This window comes from Hemicordylus capensis, chromosome 13, assembly GCF_027244095.1.
Source record: "Hemicordylus capensis ecotype Gifberg chromosome 13, rHemCap1.1.pri, whole genome shotgun sequence".
NCBI lineage: Eukaryota > Metazoa > Chordata > Lepidosauria > Squamata > Cordylidae > Hemicordylus > Hemicordylus capensis.
Window position 1 is genome coordinate 17,066,461 of NC_069669.1, and position 17,433 is coordinate 17,083,893.

At 46.9% G+C, this 17,433-nt stretch overlaps 1 protein-coding gene across 9 annotated transcripts in view; it reads left to right on the plus strand.

The window, feature by feature from the left end:
- SDK1 (sidekick cell adhesion molecule 1) overlaps positions 1 to 17,433 on the plus strand; it is a 733,784-nt gene that overhangs the window by 524,082 nt on the left and 192,269 nt on the right. For all 9 annotated transcript variants that reach the window (XM_053276314.1, XM_053276315.1, XM_053276313.1 and 6 more), the window contains 3 exons: positions 2,907 to 3,005; positions 13,075 to 13,266; positions 14,332 to 14,453. In XM_053276314.1, coding sequence (XP_053132289.1) covers positions 2,907 to 3,005; positions 13,075 to 13,266; positions 14,332 to 14,453 — 413 coding nt within the window. The remainder of the gene's footprint in view (positions 1 to 2,906; positions 3,006 to 13,074; positions 13,267 to 14,331; positions 14,454 to 17,433) is intronic.

Sequence of the window (17,433 nt, forward strand, 5' to 3'; positions counted from 1 at the left end):
TTGGCTAGAAGGAAAACATGGAGGCATGCCATGTGAACTTGCACCAAAATAAAACCCGAGAGCAGAGGGGAGGGGCTGCTTCCCTCAGTGCTGCGAGTGTGATTTGAAGTGGTTTCGCTCCAAATTTACTCCGCAGCATGAAGCCATGTGCGGATAACTCCCTGGAGATGCTGCCAGGGAGTAAACCTGGGACCTTCTGCATGCATAGCAGATGCTCTGCCACTTGAACAGTGGCCCCAACCCAGTCTCTTGTGGTGGGAGGGGAGGCGTGTAGTCCAAAAATATCTGGGGACTCAAAAGTCGAGAACTTCTGCCTTTTTCTAAAACCCAAAACTCTCCGCGCACATTTGTGAGTAGTGTGTTGTTAGCCCCTCCTGCTACCCGCTTCACTTCTTTCTGCCCCAAACAAGAGCTGTAGCTTTGGGTGGAAAGGGTCTTGGGGCTGATAGTCCACACCACAGGGAAAGGGATGTGTTGCTTATCTCTGCTGAGTAATCAGGGCTCAGTTTGCTGCTGGAGAGAAGAGCGGATTCCACCCAGCAGGGACAGGGTGCCCAGCCACCAACTCACTCTCCATTGGGCACCTTTGTTGTTTTGCCTGAGAGTTCTCTGGGCAAAACACAAATAGTGAAGCTCAGATTTTTGTAATCTTGCCAGAAGCATCTGTGTCTGTCTGTCTTGTTTTCGAGTGATAGCAGGTAATCCTGCAACAGAAACACAAACAAACAAAAAACTGCCCTCATTTGTCAGTGACAGATCAACATGATATGAAGCATAATGAATGAGAAGAGAACACCTCTGGTGTTTTATAGGCATTCACACAACCTTTCTGGAATTTGAGAGACAATAATTACCCTTCCATTCGCTGGCACCCTTATCCAATAATAATTTTTGAGTCAGCCCTGGCTCCTGTTGAATTTAGGATTTGGCAAGGTAATGACAGAGAGGGAACGAGGCAAGTCTAGTCCTTAGTAACTGCAGCCAACAAAGCCCTGGCTAGGACAGAGTCTTCTAGAAAGCATGACCTGTAAGCTTTTGTAAAGGTCAGTGAATAGCACCGGAACCTCCCTGGCCTGTAGGGTAGAGAAGTTGTGTGTGTGGTTGTTCTCTCTGCATTTCCCACCTTTTGCCAGAGCTAGTGAGGAAATGCTTGACTAAGAAGCAGAAGGTTGCCGGTTCGAATCCCCGCTGGTACTATATCAGGCAGCAGTGAGATAGGAAGATGCTGAAAGGCATCATCTCCTACTGCACAGGAGGAGGCAATGGTAAACTCCTCCTGGATTCTACCAAAGACAACCACAGAGCTCTGTGGGTGCCAGGAGTCAAAATTGACTTGATGGCACACTTTACACACTTTACTTTTACCCACTATCGGCTTCTGTCCTGATATTCTATGGGAATATCATGCTGGGGTATTTCAGTCACCAGCTGAGATCATCAAACGGCATGCCCAAAGGAACATAGGAAACTGCCATATACTGAGTCAGACCATTGGTCTATCTAGCTCAGTATTGTCTTCACAGACTGGCAGCGGCTTCTCCAAGGTTGCAGGCAGGAGTCTCTCTCAGCCCTATCTTGGAGATGCTGCCAGGGAGGGAACTTGGAACCTTCTGCTCTTCCCAGAGCGGATTCATCCCCTGGGGGGAATATCTTGCAGTGCTCACACATCAGGTCTCCCATTCAGATGCAACCAGGGCAGACCCTGCTTAGCTATGGGGACAAGTCATGCTTGCTACCACAAGACCAGCTCTCCTCTCCAGCCTTACCCCAGTTGGCTTAGGTTGGGACTGTTGAGGAGTACAACATTTGAGCACTCCGGCCCTCTTGTTGGAGAATCCTGGGGTCTCCCAGACAGTCAGGGGTCTGCCTGGGAGCGCTCTTTGTATAATGGTTGGATTCCTGGATGTAGGAGGATACAGCTTCAACCATTTCTAAGCCTGCATTCAGCGGCAGCATTGCAAATTGGCTAGTGCCTAGCCTATTGGCAGTCTTTCCTCTTCATAGCTGGCGGGGAATCAGAGACTGGACAGGAGTGAAGAGGAAACCGAATATGAATTGCCAACTGGAGTCAGCAGAGCAGGAGGGCAACCCAGTCCGGCAGGGCTCCCGGTAACAGCAGCGTAGTGAATATCAAGTGAGCAAAAAGCTCCCTCTTCTCAATTTATCTGTTGGCGAGAGGCGAGTGAGCCGTCTCACAAATCAGTCTGGATGCCTCCCTTACAGATCAGGATGGAACGGAGACGGCACATTTTTGACAATCATTCTATTTTACACTCTCTCATGACCCACCAGGGAATGTGGTTTTAAAGAGCTGTTGAGCGTAAACTATGAAAAGAGGAGAAAAATCCGTCAGAAGCTCCACCCACTTGTGAGCATTTGCTGGAGAGCGTTACCTTGCCATGAGATTGAAAGAGCTGGTTGGGTTTGTTCAAGGGCGGGGTGGAAAACCCTGACCTTGACTTACCCTTGCAAAATGCCTGCCCAGATGAATGCACTGCCACTGCAGACACACCGGGCCTGATGGTTCAGCATCTGCAAAGATGTAGAGAAAAAGCTACTCTTTTTTAAAAAAAAATTCCTGTTAAAGGACAATCGCAAAGTCAGGCTTCAGCCTGCCAGCCTGTGTGTTCTAATTAGATTAGATCAGGAGAGGAGACACCGTACAAGTGTAAGTAAATCTCTACCTGCCACCGTCTTCCGTTCTGCGAATAGCCGGGATGAGGCTGGGGTAAAATAATTCATATGGGTGAGAACTGAAAACCCTCCTTGATGCCTTGATGGTTCTTGCAGCTCTCTGCTAGCCCTGGCTGGATGTTTTATTTCTTCAGTCCGCCCGCTGCCACCTGAATCCGATCCAAAGCAAATGGGGCCTCTCCTGCTAACAGATTTCCCTTTCTGATTGCCAGAGCCAGGAGCTGTGGGACACCTGAGTTTCATGGAGATTCTGGACACATCGCTCAAGGTCAGCTGGCAAGAACCTGTCGAGAAAAATGGCATCATTACAGGCGAGTATGAGCAAAAAGCTGTTGCAAAATTGTGGAGGGCGGGGGATGATACCAGGAAAGGGGGCTTGTGAGCAGGACACATGGCCCTGCAGGGGTCAGTATGCGCAGCTTTTATTGAGAGGTTCTCAATGAGAGCACGCCTGTGCAGCTTTTTGGAAGCCGACAAATTAATAAGGGCACCGTAGAGGTCCAATTTGGACCTCTAAGATGCCCTTATTAATTTTTCATTATGCCCAGCGCACAATCATGGCCGCTAGAACACTGTCTGCAGGAGAAATCCGCTTCCTGCTAGGTCTTTGAGCTTATCAGATTGCATGGTTCCCCTCACTTTGTTTTTGGGTCTGGGGCTTTCTGCGACTCTCAGAGGCTGAAAGCGGAGGCTGGATTTATGGCAAAGGCATTGTGGTCAGCAAGTATGTTTACTTGATTGTAATCTTGACCATCCAAACCCAGATGGGAAAGAGCTAGCCGCAATTAGTCTTCCTGCTGACCGACCATAACCTGAGTTAGTTTTCATGTATTGTATATGATGGGGCAAACTGATTTTCTTTAGCTGTCGGTGGCAGAGCCTCCCTCATTTCTTTCTTCCCTGCTCTTTTATCCACCCAGCATTTGTGACTTCTGGGTTGTAAATCACACATTCAGTAAATAAGTATTCCTGCCAGTTCTTCAGGCAAAGGCATGTGTGATATTGGACAGAGAACACTGCAAAGTTTTCTTACATCTTCTGGATGTCTCTCATGCACATCACATAATTGAATCTCTGTGCATAAGTGACAGCAGATGTAATAGACAGCCAAATGTGTCCAGCTGACTCATGTCAAACTGGCATGGCATCTTAGGACAAGAGGAACCTAGAAGATTCTTTGGAGCCCCTTCTTGGGTCCCATGGACTCCATCCACAGAGCACAGGCCACAGAGTGCCACCATAGCAGGAGCAAAATGCACCACCCTGCAGTTTTACAGGACAGAAAGCTCTAGATGGCATAAACCACTCATCCAAGCTCTAGGGTAGAGCTGGTGAATCTGGTAGGCAGTCTCCAGATTCACCAGCCAATCTTGCCTGGGAATCGCTTCCACCCCAAATATGATGATCCATGAAGGGCACGTACTAACTACTATAAGGCTGTTTGCACAACCATAAACTGGGTAGGAGGTGAGTCCTACCCAGTTTCAGGAACTGTGGCTGCTTCCAGTTGAGATCCTGTGTTAGAGAAAAACAAAGTAGGAGTGGGAAGCTTGATCATCTGTTAAGCCCCAGCTGGGTAGGACAACCGTGTCCTACCCAGATTCCGCCCCCAGCCTTCTGAACAAGGTAAGTGGAAAAATCATCCTACCCAGCTGAGGCTCGACCGATGATCAAGTTCACCACCTCCTACCTTGATTATACTTAACACCGGATTGCAGAATGGAAGCGCCCGCAATTCCCCAAACTGGAAAGGACTTGCCTTCTGTCCAGTTTGTGGTTGTATGAACTTCCATTATGTGTCTAGTTGTATGTGACTTTCATCTGCCTCACGTAGAGGCATGAATCTGAAGTGAAATCGCTTAAAGTCTCCTGTGTCTGAGTGATCACTGCACCGCATTTACTGAAACCATGGTGCATCATCACCAGTTGGTATATTCTAAGAGGTGTCCCTAATCTATGTCCTAGGATGGGGACATAAACCTGCCCAGCCCATGAGGTCAACTTCAGAGGCTCTGCTCTCTGATCTGCTCCTAACAAGAATTATTTTAGTGGACACCAGAGACTTCTACCTGTGGAACTTCCTGCCCAGGGGGTAGGCAGGCTCCCTCATTTGCTCTGTGTAGAAAGTTTTCTAAGACCACCACTGTTTCCCCCGAGGGCCTTTCCAATGGAAACCTGAACTTGCACCGATTGCTTCCTGTACAACTGCTGTTTTTTATTTTATTTTATTTTGTTTGTTTGTCTATCATATTTTTATACCACCTGATACACGCATCTCTATGCGGTGTACAGAGTTAAAACACAACAAATATAAAACAGCGTTTTAAAAAGTTAAAATTCACAAGATGAATAAAAACAATTTCTTAAGATAAAAACAAATTAAATTGTTTAAATTTAATTTCAGTTAAAAGCCCGAGAAAACAGGCGTGTCTTGAGGGTCTTCCTAAAAGCAAACAGAGAAAGAGATGCTCTTGTTTCAAGAGGGAGTGTATTCCAAGTCCCCAGGGCAGCCACAGAGAAGGTCCAGTCCCAACTGCCAATGTGATTGTCACTGGCAATCACAACCGGACCTCCCCAGATGATCTTACTAGACGATAGGGTTCATGACAAAGAAGGCGCTCTAGTATATTTTACTATATTACTTACTAGATCATTGCAGTAGTTATATTAATATTAGTTTGCCTTTTAGACTACTTTATTGTCTTATGACTGAGTATAAGCCACTTGGTTATGCTACATGGAAAGCATTGTATCTAGGTACGTTTAATCAATAAGACAGCTTGGAAGTAATTATTATTATTATTATTACATTTATATCCCACTCTTCCCCCAAGGGGCCCAGAGCGGTGTACTACATACTTGAGTTTCTCTTTCACAGCAACCCTGTGAAGTAGGCTAGGCTGAGAGAGAAGTGACTGGCCCAGAGTCACCCAGCTAGTCTCATGACTGAATGGGGATTTGAACTTGGGTCTCCCCGGTCCTAGTCCAGCACTCTAACCACTACACCACGCTGGCTCTACAAGTTGGCTTGGGAAGGTGAGAGGTTGTTCTGTACTTGAGTCAAGCCATTTTGGAGAGTGGGGGAGCAAAAGATCCCTTTTATTTATGACGAAATACAGGTGTAAAGACGTGTCAAGCAAGGTCCATACGGAAGAAAAAGTCCCCCTGTTGTGGTGAACATTGCATTTAAGACTGAGAGATGGGAGGTGGGACAATCCTTCATTCCCCTTGAATGGCTCAGTGGCTTCTGCAATGCTGCTTAGGAATCTAAGAGTGCTTGGGAGGCCCCCACTTCATCACTTCTGGCACGGATGTCATTTGCTGTGACTTGGTTTTTAATTCTGGTGCACGGAATGAGAGGAAAGCACAGAGGGCATTAGGAGGGAGCAAGTCGGCTTTGGTAAATTGCCCATTGCTCTCATTGTAAATTTCAGTATCTTCTTCTCTCCCTCGGTAAACTCTGATTTATGAGGGCCTGGATGCAGACGGACAGTTTGTGATTGGATGTACTGCTCTCTCATACAGAATTTACTCCAGATCCACAGAAAATTATATCTGAAACTCTTCTGGTCATTAGTTTCAGTTAGGCTGCAGCTTCTGGAGAAGGTGCTAATAGCAGAGCACCCGGTGGCTTCTGCTGGCTGAAACCCAAATCGGATCAAACCTGCTTGTCTCCGATTCGACTGGGCAGTCGCTTGGCCCAGTTTGTGCCGTTTAAAGTAAGACAGTCTTTGCCACCTGTCCTATATCCCGAAGTTCCTCCCACCTGGCTCCACACTTCGGGCTCTGGGGCTTCTTCTGCTTGTTCTGGTTTGATGGGGCTGCTTTTGACAGCCGAGTCTGGCTTTGACTGCTCAGGGCCAGCTCACACGACATTTCCGCACGCTGGCGATGGGACTTCAGCATTGCAACTGCTTCGGTCTATTTGGGGACTGCAGTTCACTATCTTCTGAGAGAGCTTAAAAACGCAAGTGAAGCCACGGTCTTGCGCTCTTGACGCATGCTGGCACATTCCCAAGACCTGCTAACCGCAGACATCAATAAAAGGATTGTGTTGGATACCTTTTATTTCTGTTTTTCGTACCTTACATTTCCCTACAAATAAGTGCTCAGCCCATTGAGCAGAGGCATTTGCTATTATGGGATCGTTTGCTTTGTCCAAAGATGGATTCACACAACCGTTCTTTTTACTTGCTGTTTGCAGTCATAGCCTGATAGTCTGCTCATTTCCATCTTGTGTTGATTCTCCCATGATCTCCCATGAGATTCTCCCACTGAGAGGCAATCTCCTCCAGAATACCAAGTGAATAAGCTTTAACATAGGAAGCTGCCATACACTGAGTCAGACCCTTAGTCCATCTAGCTCTTGTCTTCACAGACTGGCAGCGGCTTCTCCAAGGTTGCAGGCAGGAATCTCTCTCAGCCCTAACTTGGAGATGCCAGAGAGGGAACTTGGAACCTAGATGCTCTTCCCAGAGCGGCTCCATCTCCTGAGGGGAATATCTGACAGTGCTCACACTTCTAGTCTCCCATTCATATGCAACCAGGGTGGATCCTGCTTAGCTAAGGGGACAAGTCAGGCTTGCTACCACAAGACCAGCTCTCCTCTCCTCAAGCTTTCAGTTGAACATCTGGATTTGACCAAACTGGCTAACTCTGGAAAGGTTGTGTGCTAGTCATATTTTCCTCAGAGCCAGTGATGGGAGAGATGCCCAGATCAAGACTGGCCAATGAATTTCATGTTTGACCCAGGAATTCGAGTATTATTCCAAGGAATCCTATCATATAGGATCTGAAGCAAGGAGCAAGACCATATTAATGGCTGATGTTGTTTGTCACTGGGTCACCTGAAAAGCATTTTAGTAGAAGATTGAAGCCCTCTTCCTATGCTTGAGTTAAAATGTCAGAAGATTTATCTGGTGAGTACTTGCCACGTTTCAGTGCAGCTGTGTACCTCTTAGATTTCACTGCCCCTAAGTGCCCTTGAGATCCAAGAATTTGTCTGACTGACAGTGCTCAAGTCACTTGGAAGCAGCTTTGGGGAAGATGGATGCCCTGAACCAGGTGCTCTTTTGTAATGTGACTTTTTGGAGTTCCAGCAGCAGTCAAGAACCACGGAAAAACTTGGTACACCTGAACAAAACTGATAAACTATATGATATAAAACAGACAAGTCATCCTTTATTTTGTATACTGGTGCTTGTACATGTTTACAGACCTTTGTCCATGAGAGAGAGCATTCCAGGATCTGTGGCATAACATCTACTTCCCCATTGGTCATAATTCTAGAAGTCTTATCAACACTATATTTGGAACTGAACTAATAATAATAATAATAACTAACTGGGCCAGGTGCAGTGCATCTGTGCCTCTATTTCTCCCCCCCTCCCCGGTGTTTTCTTCCCTTGCCCACCACCGTTTTCTCCCACCACAGCCCTGTTTTCTCCTTCCCACTGCCATTTTGTTTCCCGCCTTGCCCACAAACCTGTCCGCTGGTGCCGCCACTTTCCTCTCCCGCTACCAGCAACTCGCTCATGATATATATATATATATATGAGAATGATTATCAGGGCTGCAGAAATCCTGACAGTGACAATGCCTGACAAGGAAAAGTCCTGATAAGCAATGTACCAACATAGCTTGATGAGTAAAATATTTTCTCTGGCTGATAATCTAAGCCAACATTTCTGATGATGGTGGTTCTTTGGGGACAGCACGATTAACATTTAGGGAAAATGGTATACTGTATGCCATTCTGAACCAGTAGGATATAAATCAAATAAAGATATACTGTAAAGAAGCATGGCTTGTCTTTTGCCTTGGTCCATTTGGGTCCCAGCTCCTGCTCTTCTCTCTCATATTAGTCCCATCTCTAGGACCAACATGAGATAACATACAAGCAGGTGGTTGTACTATCCATAAAACTTGTTTTCATTTCCCCCACCCCTTCCAAATTTAGCTTTGAAAGAGTCTGGAATGGGCCAGAGTTTGCTCAGTGTTCACAGTCAGGTCATGTCCAGACCAGTCACTGCTGGTATTTCCTTTCCTGCACTAGGTTTGAATCGCGTCTGATTCACATCACTTCAAGAGCGACCTGCACTTTCTAGCCCTGATCCTAATCACCAGGGAAGTTGCAATCAAGCCAACTTTTCCAACGAGCTCTCTAGAGCTGTCAAAAGAAAGGTTCAAATGTCCTCCAGAGAGAATAAAGTTGCCACCAGGGGTTCAGAGGAGGGAGAGAGGAGAACAAACAAAATCAGAAGCAAAATTGAGGAAAATCAGGTTATAGAAGCGCCAGGAAGTTCATAGAAGTCAGGCAGAAATAAAAGAGCAACAGAACGGAGGACTGAACAGGCAGCGTACAATAGAGGAGGGAGGTGGCGGGTCAGGCGCTGTATGGATTAGGACAATAGACTTGCTGCACAAGGTTTGAAAAGACAAGATAATGATTCACCCCGCTTAAAAGTCTGTGCAAGGGCAGCTGGAAGGAACAGAGACTCTCCTCCTCTATTCTTTTAACATTCTCAGCATGTTCCTCTGGGGTGATTAGCATCTCATTCGTAAGTTTTTCAGTTCTCATTGGTGACAGTTCCTTTTGCATAGTATAAGCACACAGAGATTTTTTCTCCTTGCCTGGAAAAAAGGTGAGGGGGGCAGTGGGTGTGGCTGAGCCATGGGAGCTGCACTGCTGCTGGACGCGAGCAAAACACGTCACTTGCCATGTGCCATGGAATACATAGCCGCAGGCATGGAAGCAGCTGCTCAGAGGGCGAGCAGGAACTGGAGAGCAGGTGCTGGAGAGGGCAAGGAGCAGGAGCTGGAGGGCAAGCACGTACAGGAGAGGACAAGAGGGACTGGCCGAGGGGCCTTGGGGCCCCCCAGACCTGTGGGCCTAGGGACAATTGTCCTCCCTTGCTCCATTCTCACTGTGCCCCTAGGCTTTATGCCCTAAAGTCATACATCTCATTTGAGGATGAATTACTCCCTATTTCCTTGGCCAGGGTGCTTTCCAGACTAGCTGCTCAACAGCAGTGAAATGCTTCCGTTCAGGCAAATCGCATTCAAAATGCAAACAGCAGGGGGAGCAGTCTTTCGGAAACGAACAACCCGAAAAACCAGCAATTTCTTTACACTGGCTATACAACATCATAGCTCTATATCACAGCAATTAAATTTTAAACAAAGCGTCGGAAATGTGAACAGCACCCTGCTGTCCGTGTAGGAACTGCAATGTAAGAACACAAGAAGTGTGGGAGCACACTTCCGAGACAGATGTGACTCCGTTGCTGGGTCTAATCTGGAAAGGACCCAGTAGTCAAAGCTGTTGGTAAGCTGAAGTAAACTGCTGGGATCCCTCTTCTCTTTCTAGCCCCATCCAGTATTTATGACTGTGTTCTACCATGGACATCTGAGTTTCTAGCTATGTTTCGGAAATGTGCATATTCTCATCTGGGGAAGGTTAAGCAGCCATTTTGTCTGTGTTTGAGCTTCTTCAGGAGTGAGTCAGTCGGCAGAGTCAACGTTGCTGGGTTTTCAGCACTTCCTCAGTGCAAAACAAGGCAAACTATGTGAAACCTGCATTGTCAATGACAGTGAACATAAGAACAATCTATCCAGTCCAGCATCCTGCCTCACACAGCAGCCAACCAGGCCTGCAACCAGGCCTCCTGGCGGTCAGGAGCATGCCTCCTCTAATCCTTGTGGGAGTGAATAGCTACCATGCCCAGTAGTCACTGAAAGCCCTCTCCTGCAGGAATCCATCCCTGCCCATTCCCCCTTAAAGCCATCTAGATGGGTAGCCATCACCACATCCAGTGGCAGCAGATTCTATAGTTTAATCACATGTGTAAAGAAGTACTTCCTTCTGTCTAACCTGAATCCCCCAACTTTTACTTCAACGGATGACCTCAGTTCTAATATTGTGAGATAAGAGAAGAACTCTCTGTCCATTTTATCCATGCCGTGGATAATTTTATACACCTCTGTCATGCCCCCCGCCTTACCTGCCTTCTCTCTAAACTTAACTGCTCCTGTAAGTTGGATAGGAAGGGAAACTATTGAAGGCATGTTGGAGAGGATGGTAAAGGGACACAGAAACTGGTGCAAAATGTGAAGAGGAGGCAATCAAGTATGTCAAGGCACATTTTAACAAATGAGAGACGAATCCAAAATATAGTTAAAAGGAAATGGGAGGGAGGGAGGGCGAACCAAGCAGAAGACCTAAACATAATTATACACAGCTGGGGCTCCCAACTTGTGCTCATAGATGATGATAGATTACTGGTCCCATCACCCCAGCCACCAAGGCCTTTGGCTATTGTTTGGTGTAAACAAGAAGGAAGGGGAGGTGTGGTGATGTTTGTAGGTGTGATGAAATGCAGATCTTGTGGTAGCTGGTCTTGTGGTAGCAATTGTCCCCTTTGAGATTAAGCAGGCTACGGTCCCCTTTGAGGCTAAGCAGAGGTTACTCTCTATGGAGGTTGGTTTGCACTTGAATGGGAGCCTGGTTTGCACTTGAATGGGAGACTCCATGTGTAAGCACTGGAAGATATTCCCCTTAAGGAATGGGGCTCCTCTACAAAAAGCACCTGCCTGCTTGCATGCAGAAGGTTCCAAGTTCCCTCCCTGGCAGCATCTTCAAGCCAGGGCTTGGACTCCTGCCTGCAACCTTTGAGAAGCTGCTGCCAGTCTGTGTAGAGACTACTGAGCTAGATGGGCCAAGGGTCTGACTCGGTAGAAGGCAGCTTCCTGTGTCCCTATCTTAGCTTAGGAATGCCTGATGCTTCACCCCACCCTGAGTGCTCTGAACGGGGGACATTCTTCTCTCTTGTTACTGAATGAAGACAATCCTTGTCTTTTGTCACTGAAGGGACAGAGCCATCAAGCTATAGTCTTAAACCCTTTTTCACAATAGGTGACCAGCTCAAAGCAGACCTGCCGTTAGACATGTAAGTTCAGACCCATTAAGGAGGAGCAACCTCCAGTGTGGAGGGAAAACCTCAACCCTGGATTGGGTAAGACCAGCGTTACATTAGAGATGCACTGAAAATATCTATTGGACCTCAAAGCTGTCTATCCCTGAAAGAGTGGGAAAGGCCTCCCACTCTTTAATCACCTCAAAATATGGGCCAAGAACTCCACCACTTTATCACCAGTAGTCATGAGTTGCCAGCAACTGGGCACCAAGTCACCAGCTGTTACTGCTGCCCAGAGAGAGAGAAGCTGTGAAGATTAATGCTCTCTCAGCCAAGGACCTGCCTACTGCTAGACTTAGGTAAAACATGATGTTCATTTTAGTTAGATAATGCTTTTGTATTTTCTTTTGGATTCCTGTGTGCCTTTCTTTACTTCCAGTTTCCCCTATTTTCCCCAGTTCCTTATTCTGTGTGCAACCCTTGTTTTATAACAAATTTCATATACTTAGAAATGTCTTCGGTCTGGTTTAAAAGGTTCTGGAGGCTTACTTGCAAAACTCTTCCCTGTGTGTCTTGTAAGGTCATGCACTACTGCAGAGTTGTTTTTTAGATTGTCTAGAGCTGCGTTTGTTTATTTATTTGATTTATATACCGCCCTTCCAAAAATGGCTTAGGGCAGTTTACATTGTGTGGGCTGTGGGCATTGTGTGGGTTGTGTGGACTCTGGCTGTACAGTGCCTGTAGGTCCCAAGCCAGACAGTTCTAGGTTGTTGAAGCCATGCCTACGCCTGGTCAGTGGCCTTAGATCAGACCGCCTACCTTGAAGGAGCAGTGTGCTCCTAAAGAGGGATCAAAGCAATCTCCCTACTGAGAGTAGGTCCCAGGAAAGCATAGAGAGTAACCTCCATTTTGTCACAGTAGGCCAGCTTAAAAGAGGAAAGAGTGAGAGCTCTTCAAATCTGTGGCATCACCCCTGACTGATGTGGTGCCGCAGACATCAACATTGACCAGTGGTGAATGAAGTGACAGAGCTCAGACCTGGAAAGGGAGGGTGTATGCATTGCTTGTGGGAAATGCGGCTAGCAACTGGCAGGGGAAGCAGAAGGTAAAGAGGAAGTCAGCTCTCCTTGCACCTGAGGTGACCCTTGAGAAGCCTCCACTGAACAGCCTCAGGCTTTGAAAGACGACTGAGAGTGCAGGAGCCTCTGGCCTTGTCTGAAGTCCTAGGAAAGCAGCATAGTGTGGAGGTGCCCAGCAGACAAGATGCGATGGTTTTGCTTGTGACTCTTGACATCAGATATTGCTGCTAAAGAGAGACGCCCAGGAGCGCTGGAGGTCCCTTGCCCAAGTCCCAGAACAGTGCTTTGAACATATTTTTGAGCCTGCCCAGGGAGCATCCTTCGAAGACACCACTGATAACAGTGGCTTGATTTCTGTGTCCTTTTTCTTTTCTCTCTCTCTCCAGGCTACCAAATCTCCTGGGAGGTGTACAGCAGGAATGAATCTCGCCTTGCTCGCACTCTTGCGAACACAACCCTTGAGTACAAAATTACAGGCTTGTCATCTCTCACCACCTACACGATAGAGGTAGCAGCGATGACGGCCAAGGGGGCCGGCTGGGTTACTTCATCGACCATTTCCTCAGGCGTTCCCCCCGGTTAGTAAAATGACAGAGTTTACCAAGGCTGAAGAGATGTTGGCGTAATGTTTTTAATGAATGCTTTTTCCAAAAGCCAGGGCACTGTTTAGAATCGCACTGACCTAGTAGCGGTTCCTGTTTACAATGGACTGATGTAGACACACAACATTGATTCAAGGGAGATCTATGGGGCATCTATCTCCTGCCGTCTAATAATCGACCCCTTTCAAGGTTGATGGTAAATGGGTACAGATTCCCCATTTACATTACATTGCAGAGCAACAGAATTAATCCTAGTATCTGTGCCTACTTCTAAAGGTAAAGTGTGCAGTCAAGTCAATTTCGACTCCTGGCGCCCACAGAGCCCTGTGGTTGTCTTTGGGAGGAGGGGTTGACCATGGCCTCCTCCCGCCCAGTATGAGACGATGCCTTTCAGCATCTTCCTATATTGCTTCTGCCCGATATAGATCTACAGCAGGGCTTCGAACCGGCAACCTTCTGCTTGTTAGTCAAGCATTTCCCCACTGCGCCACACCTACTTCTACATCTGTATTAATGCCTCAAGAGAAGCAGTGAAGCCTCGGCATCTGGACTCTAGAAAGTGGGATGGGGATGAGCGTGTAGGCTAGGCTGGCTCCTCTCTCGTTGCCTCTCCTGCCAGTCAGCAATGGTGACCTGTGGGTGGCAGAGGGTGACCCTCACTGTCAGCTCCTATTTGCTGAGTAGCGTGTGAGGTCAGGAGGCAGAGAGAAGGGAAGTGCAAGGTGGCCCAGCTTGCTCCTTCCTCTTAGTCCCCCGCACAGAGCATCCGTGCCCTGTAGACAGAGGGCAGGACTATTGCACCACTATGCATTGAAAATTCTGATTTTTATAGTTGAAGAGCACTCTACATTCTACCCAAGCATTGCTTGGTAGATGGAGGGATTAGCTGGATTTGAAACATCTGTAGACCCTCCTAAGATTCTGAAGCTGTTTCAACACCGCTGCACAAGATGTAGAATGCTGAGTTGTGTATAAACTCCCTAACTCTGTTTTTGAATCTTTCTGTTTTCTTTTTTGTTTCTGGTGGGTTGCCTGACACAGAGCTTCCTGGTGCTCCATCCAATTTGGTCATCTCAAACATCAGCCCTCGCACAGCTACTCTTCAGTTCCGGCCGGGATATGATGGGAAAACATCAGTCTCCAAATGGATAGTAGAGGGTCAGGTATGCAAAAGGTTCTTCATGATGACATCAGTTACATAAATTGTACTCAGATGTGATTCCAGGGTGCTGGAATGTGACTTAGGCTTGTCTTAGGGTAAGTTCACAAGAGGTTTGTGATTTTTGACAAGATTTAGAGATTAAAAGCAGGTAGTAGTGATTGCAGGTCGGGGCAGGTAGGTCTGAAGATGAGAAGCAAGTAGTAGTGATTGCACTATTTTCTGCATGTCGTTATGCTGATTATCCTGGCCGGACATCAGGTCTGCAGAGGCCAGTGGTGACTTAAAGGCTTTTATATTTTTAAACTATAAAATTTTATCGACGTTGACGGAGGAATTGAAACAAAAAAGTGTCAGGAATGTTCTTCAGAGATTAATCCATAGAGAGAAGACAGATGTTTGTTCATTGTTACCTCTGTGCAAAACTGTGTGCAATTTTACCCTAATTATTGGGGGGAGAGATAAAGAAGGGGCGAAAACAAAGAAAACGGTAAGAGAAACCATCCCATCATGTATTCCTCATCTAGGGAGGTGTGTGTAGACATTGCCAAAAATCACTATGAGCATTCGTCCCCTGCAGTGGTACTGATGGCCCAAATGGGTGGGCCTGGCTCACAGATGGCCATGATCCTAATGAAAATCACCTTCCCAAAACTTTTGTTTGTTTGTTTATCATATTTTTATTCCGCCTGATATGTAAATTTGTAGGCAGTGTACAAATCCCAACATTATATTTGCAGGTTAAAATACATAAAACACAATAAAAACAATATAAAACAAATTATTAACATTATTAAAATTCTAAATGAAAGCTTGCGAGAAAAGGGAAGTCTGGAGGGTCTTCCTGAAAACAAATAGAGAAGGAGATGCTCTTATTTCAGTGGGGAGTATATTCCAAAGCCCAGGGGCAGCCACAGAGAAAATCCGGTCCTGACTCATCACCAGACGAGCGAGTGGCAACCATAACCTGACCTCTCCAGAAGATCGTAACAGACAGCAGGGTTCATGACAAAGGAGGCACTGTCTTAAATAGCCTGGTCCCAAGCTATTAAGGGCTTTATAGTAAAGAACCAGCACTTTGTATTTCACCAGGAAACATATTGGCAGCCAGTGCAGTTTTATCAAAACCGGCGTTATATTGTCCCTTCAGGTTGTCCCAGAGACTAATCTGGCTGCTGCATTCTGTACCAATTGTAGCTTCCGGACTACGTACAAGGGCAGCCCCACGTAAAGCTCATTACAGTAGTCAAGCCTGGAGGTTACCAGCATATGTACCACTGCTATTGACCCCAGGAGGGACACCTCCTGAACTCATGGATGCTTCCTTCCTGGGGCTATAAGCAGCTCTGGGGGTGTGAATTTTGTTTTGATGACAGTATGAGAGGATGGGCTACCTAGGTCTTTGTTTCACGTGTTGGTGTCTAGGTCAGTGTCTCGGCAGAATGATTTTTTGCTGCAGAAGAGGAACTGTCTCGAGCTGGGGCTTTCTGTGCACAAGAGCAGAACTTCTTCCAGAAATTTGCTTGTGTGGTTTGTTGTTTTCTAGAATGGTTTTTCATGTGGTCTCTCTTCCCAAAGATCTTCACTGTAGTCGATCTTCCTTGGGTCCCTGTGTGGAATTGCCTGTCTCACTGAGTACTGAGACCATTTCATCTTGTTAGTAGCCACCCGGGGGCGATTTGGTCCTGAAGAGGGATATGAATATTTTAAATAAATAGCCCAATCAGTTGCAAGGCTTCCGATGGGTCTCCTTATCTGAGAGGTTAGGAGAAATGCCGCTAATGAGCATAGTTAGCAAATGAACTAATAGAAAGGTGAGGCTGGCTGGAGGCTTGGAAAAGGTCGGCTTTTCTGCTACAGGGAAGTGGTAAAAGGATGTCTATTTAAAGAGAGGATAGATGTTTCCCCATTAATGCATAATAGAAATTGTACACAAACAAAGCGCAAGGCTGGTCTTCCGTTCTGTTCAGAGAACAAGGGCAAAGGCGAGAACATTTACAGCTGCCTTTAAATCCACCAAGTTGATAATTAGAGCGCATACGCTATTAGCTTTGAAAGGGTTAGAGAGGAATGCTAAGAGATGCCTCGGAGCAGACGTTTTCAATAGCATTCCAAGGGGCGGGGAGTATCTAGACATGTGGGCAACTGGTGGCTCTTCCAGTTTGGCAGTATCAAAATAGTTATGACTAGAACACAAAGAGCCGGGTCTCACGATCAGTGAGACCCGGTTTGTGCAGCAAGCCCGCTCTCCCCACACATGAGCAGGGCGGGAGCCCTGGGCGGCCGGATTGGCCAACCACATGATTGCCGGCTCCGTGATGGAGCCGGCGGGGCCTGGGGAGAGCAGCGGCTCCAGCATGCCCTGTGTGAGTGCGCAGGGCGTGCTGGTGAGACCCCCGGAGCCGGGAGGTGGCTTTTCGCCTTCCCTCTGGGGGTCTCCTCATGAGTAGCCGTGACACAGAGCCGCGCCGTGGCTACTCACAATTTTTAAAAACCGGGTTTGTGGAGTGCTCGCTCTGCAAACCCAGTTTTAGGGGAGTGGTACTTAGGCGGGTTAACCGCCTGCGAGCCTGTTGGCTCCCACAATCAGGCAAAATCGGGCTAGGCTCCCCTAGCCCAATTTTGCCTGATCGTGGGAATAGCCCCTATGTTAAAATGTGCTGTTGAGCCCATTATCAGCAGGGGTGCAGAAATCTACAGGTCTACTAGTCTGTGACAAGTGAGAAATGATGCCTGATCAGTGAAAAAAAGTCCTGATGAGCAATGTACCAACTTAGCTTGACAAGTAAAATATTTTGTCTGGCTGATAAACTCAGCCAACATTTCTTCACCCCTGCTTATCGGTCCTCTCCCATTTAAGTGAACTAGATTGATGATGAAACACGTCCCTCAATGTTAATTGGCCTTCGACATATTTGGTTATGTTTTCCCCTTAAAGATTAGACAACTTCATGGATGAATGGTCCATTGATGGATATTAGCCA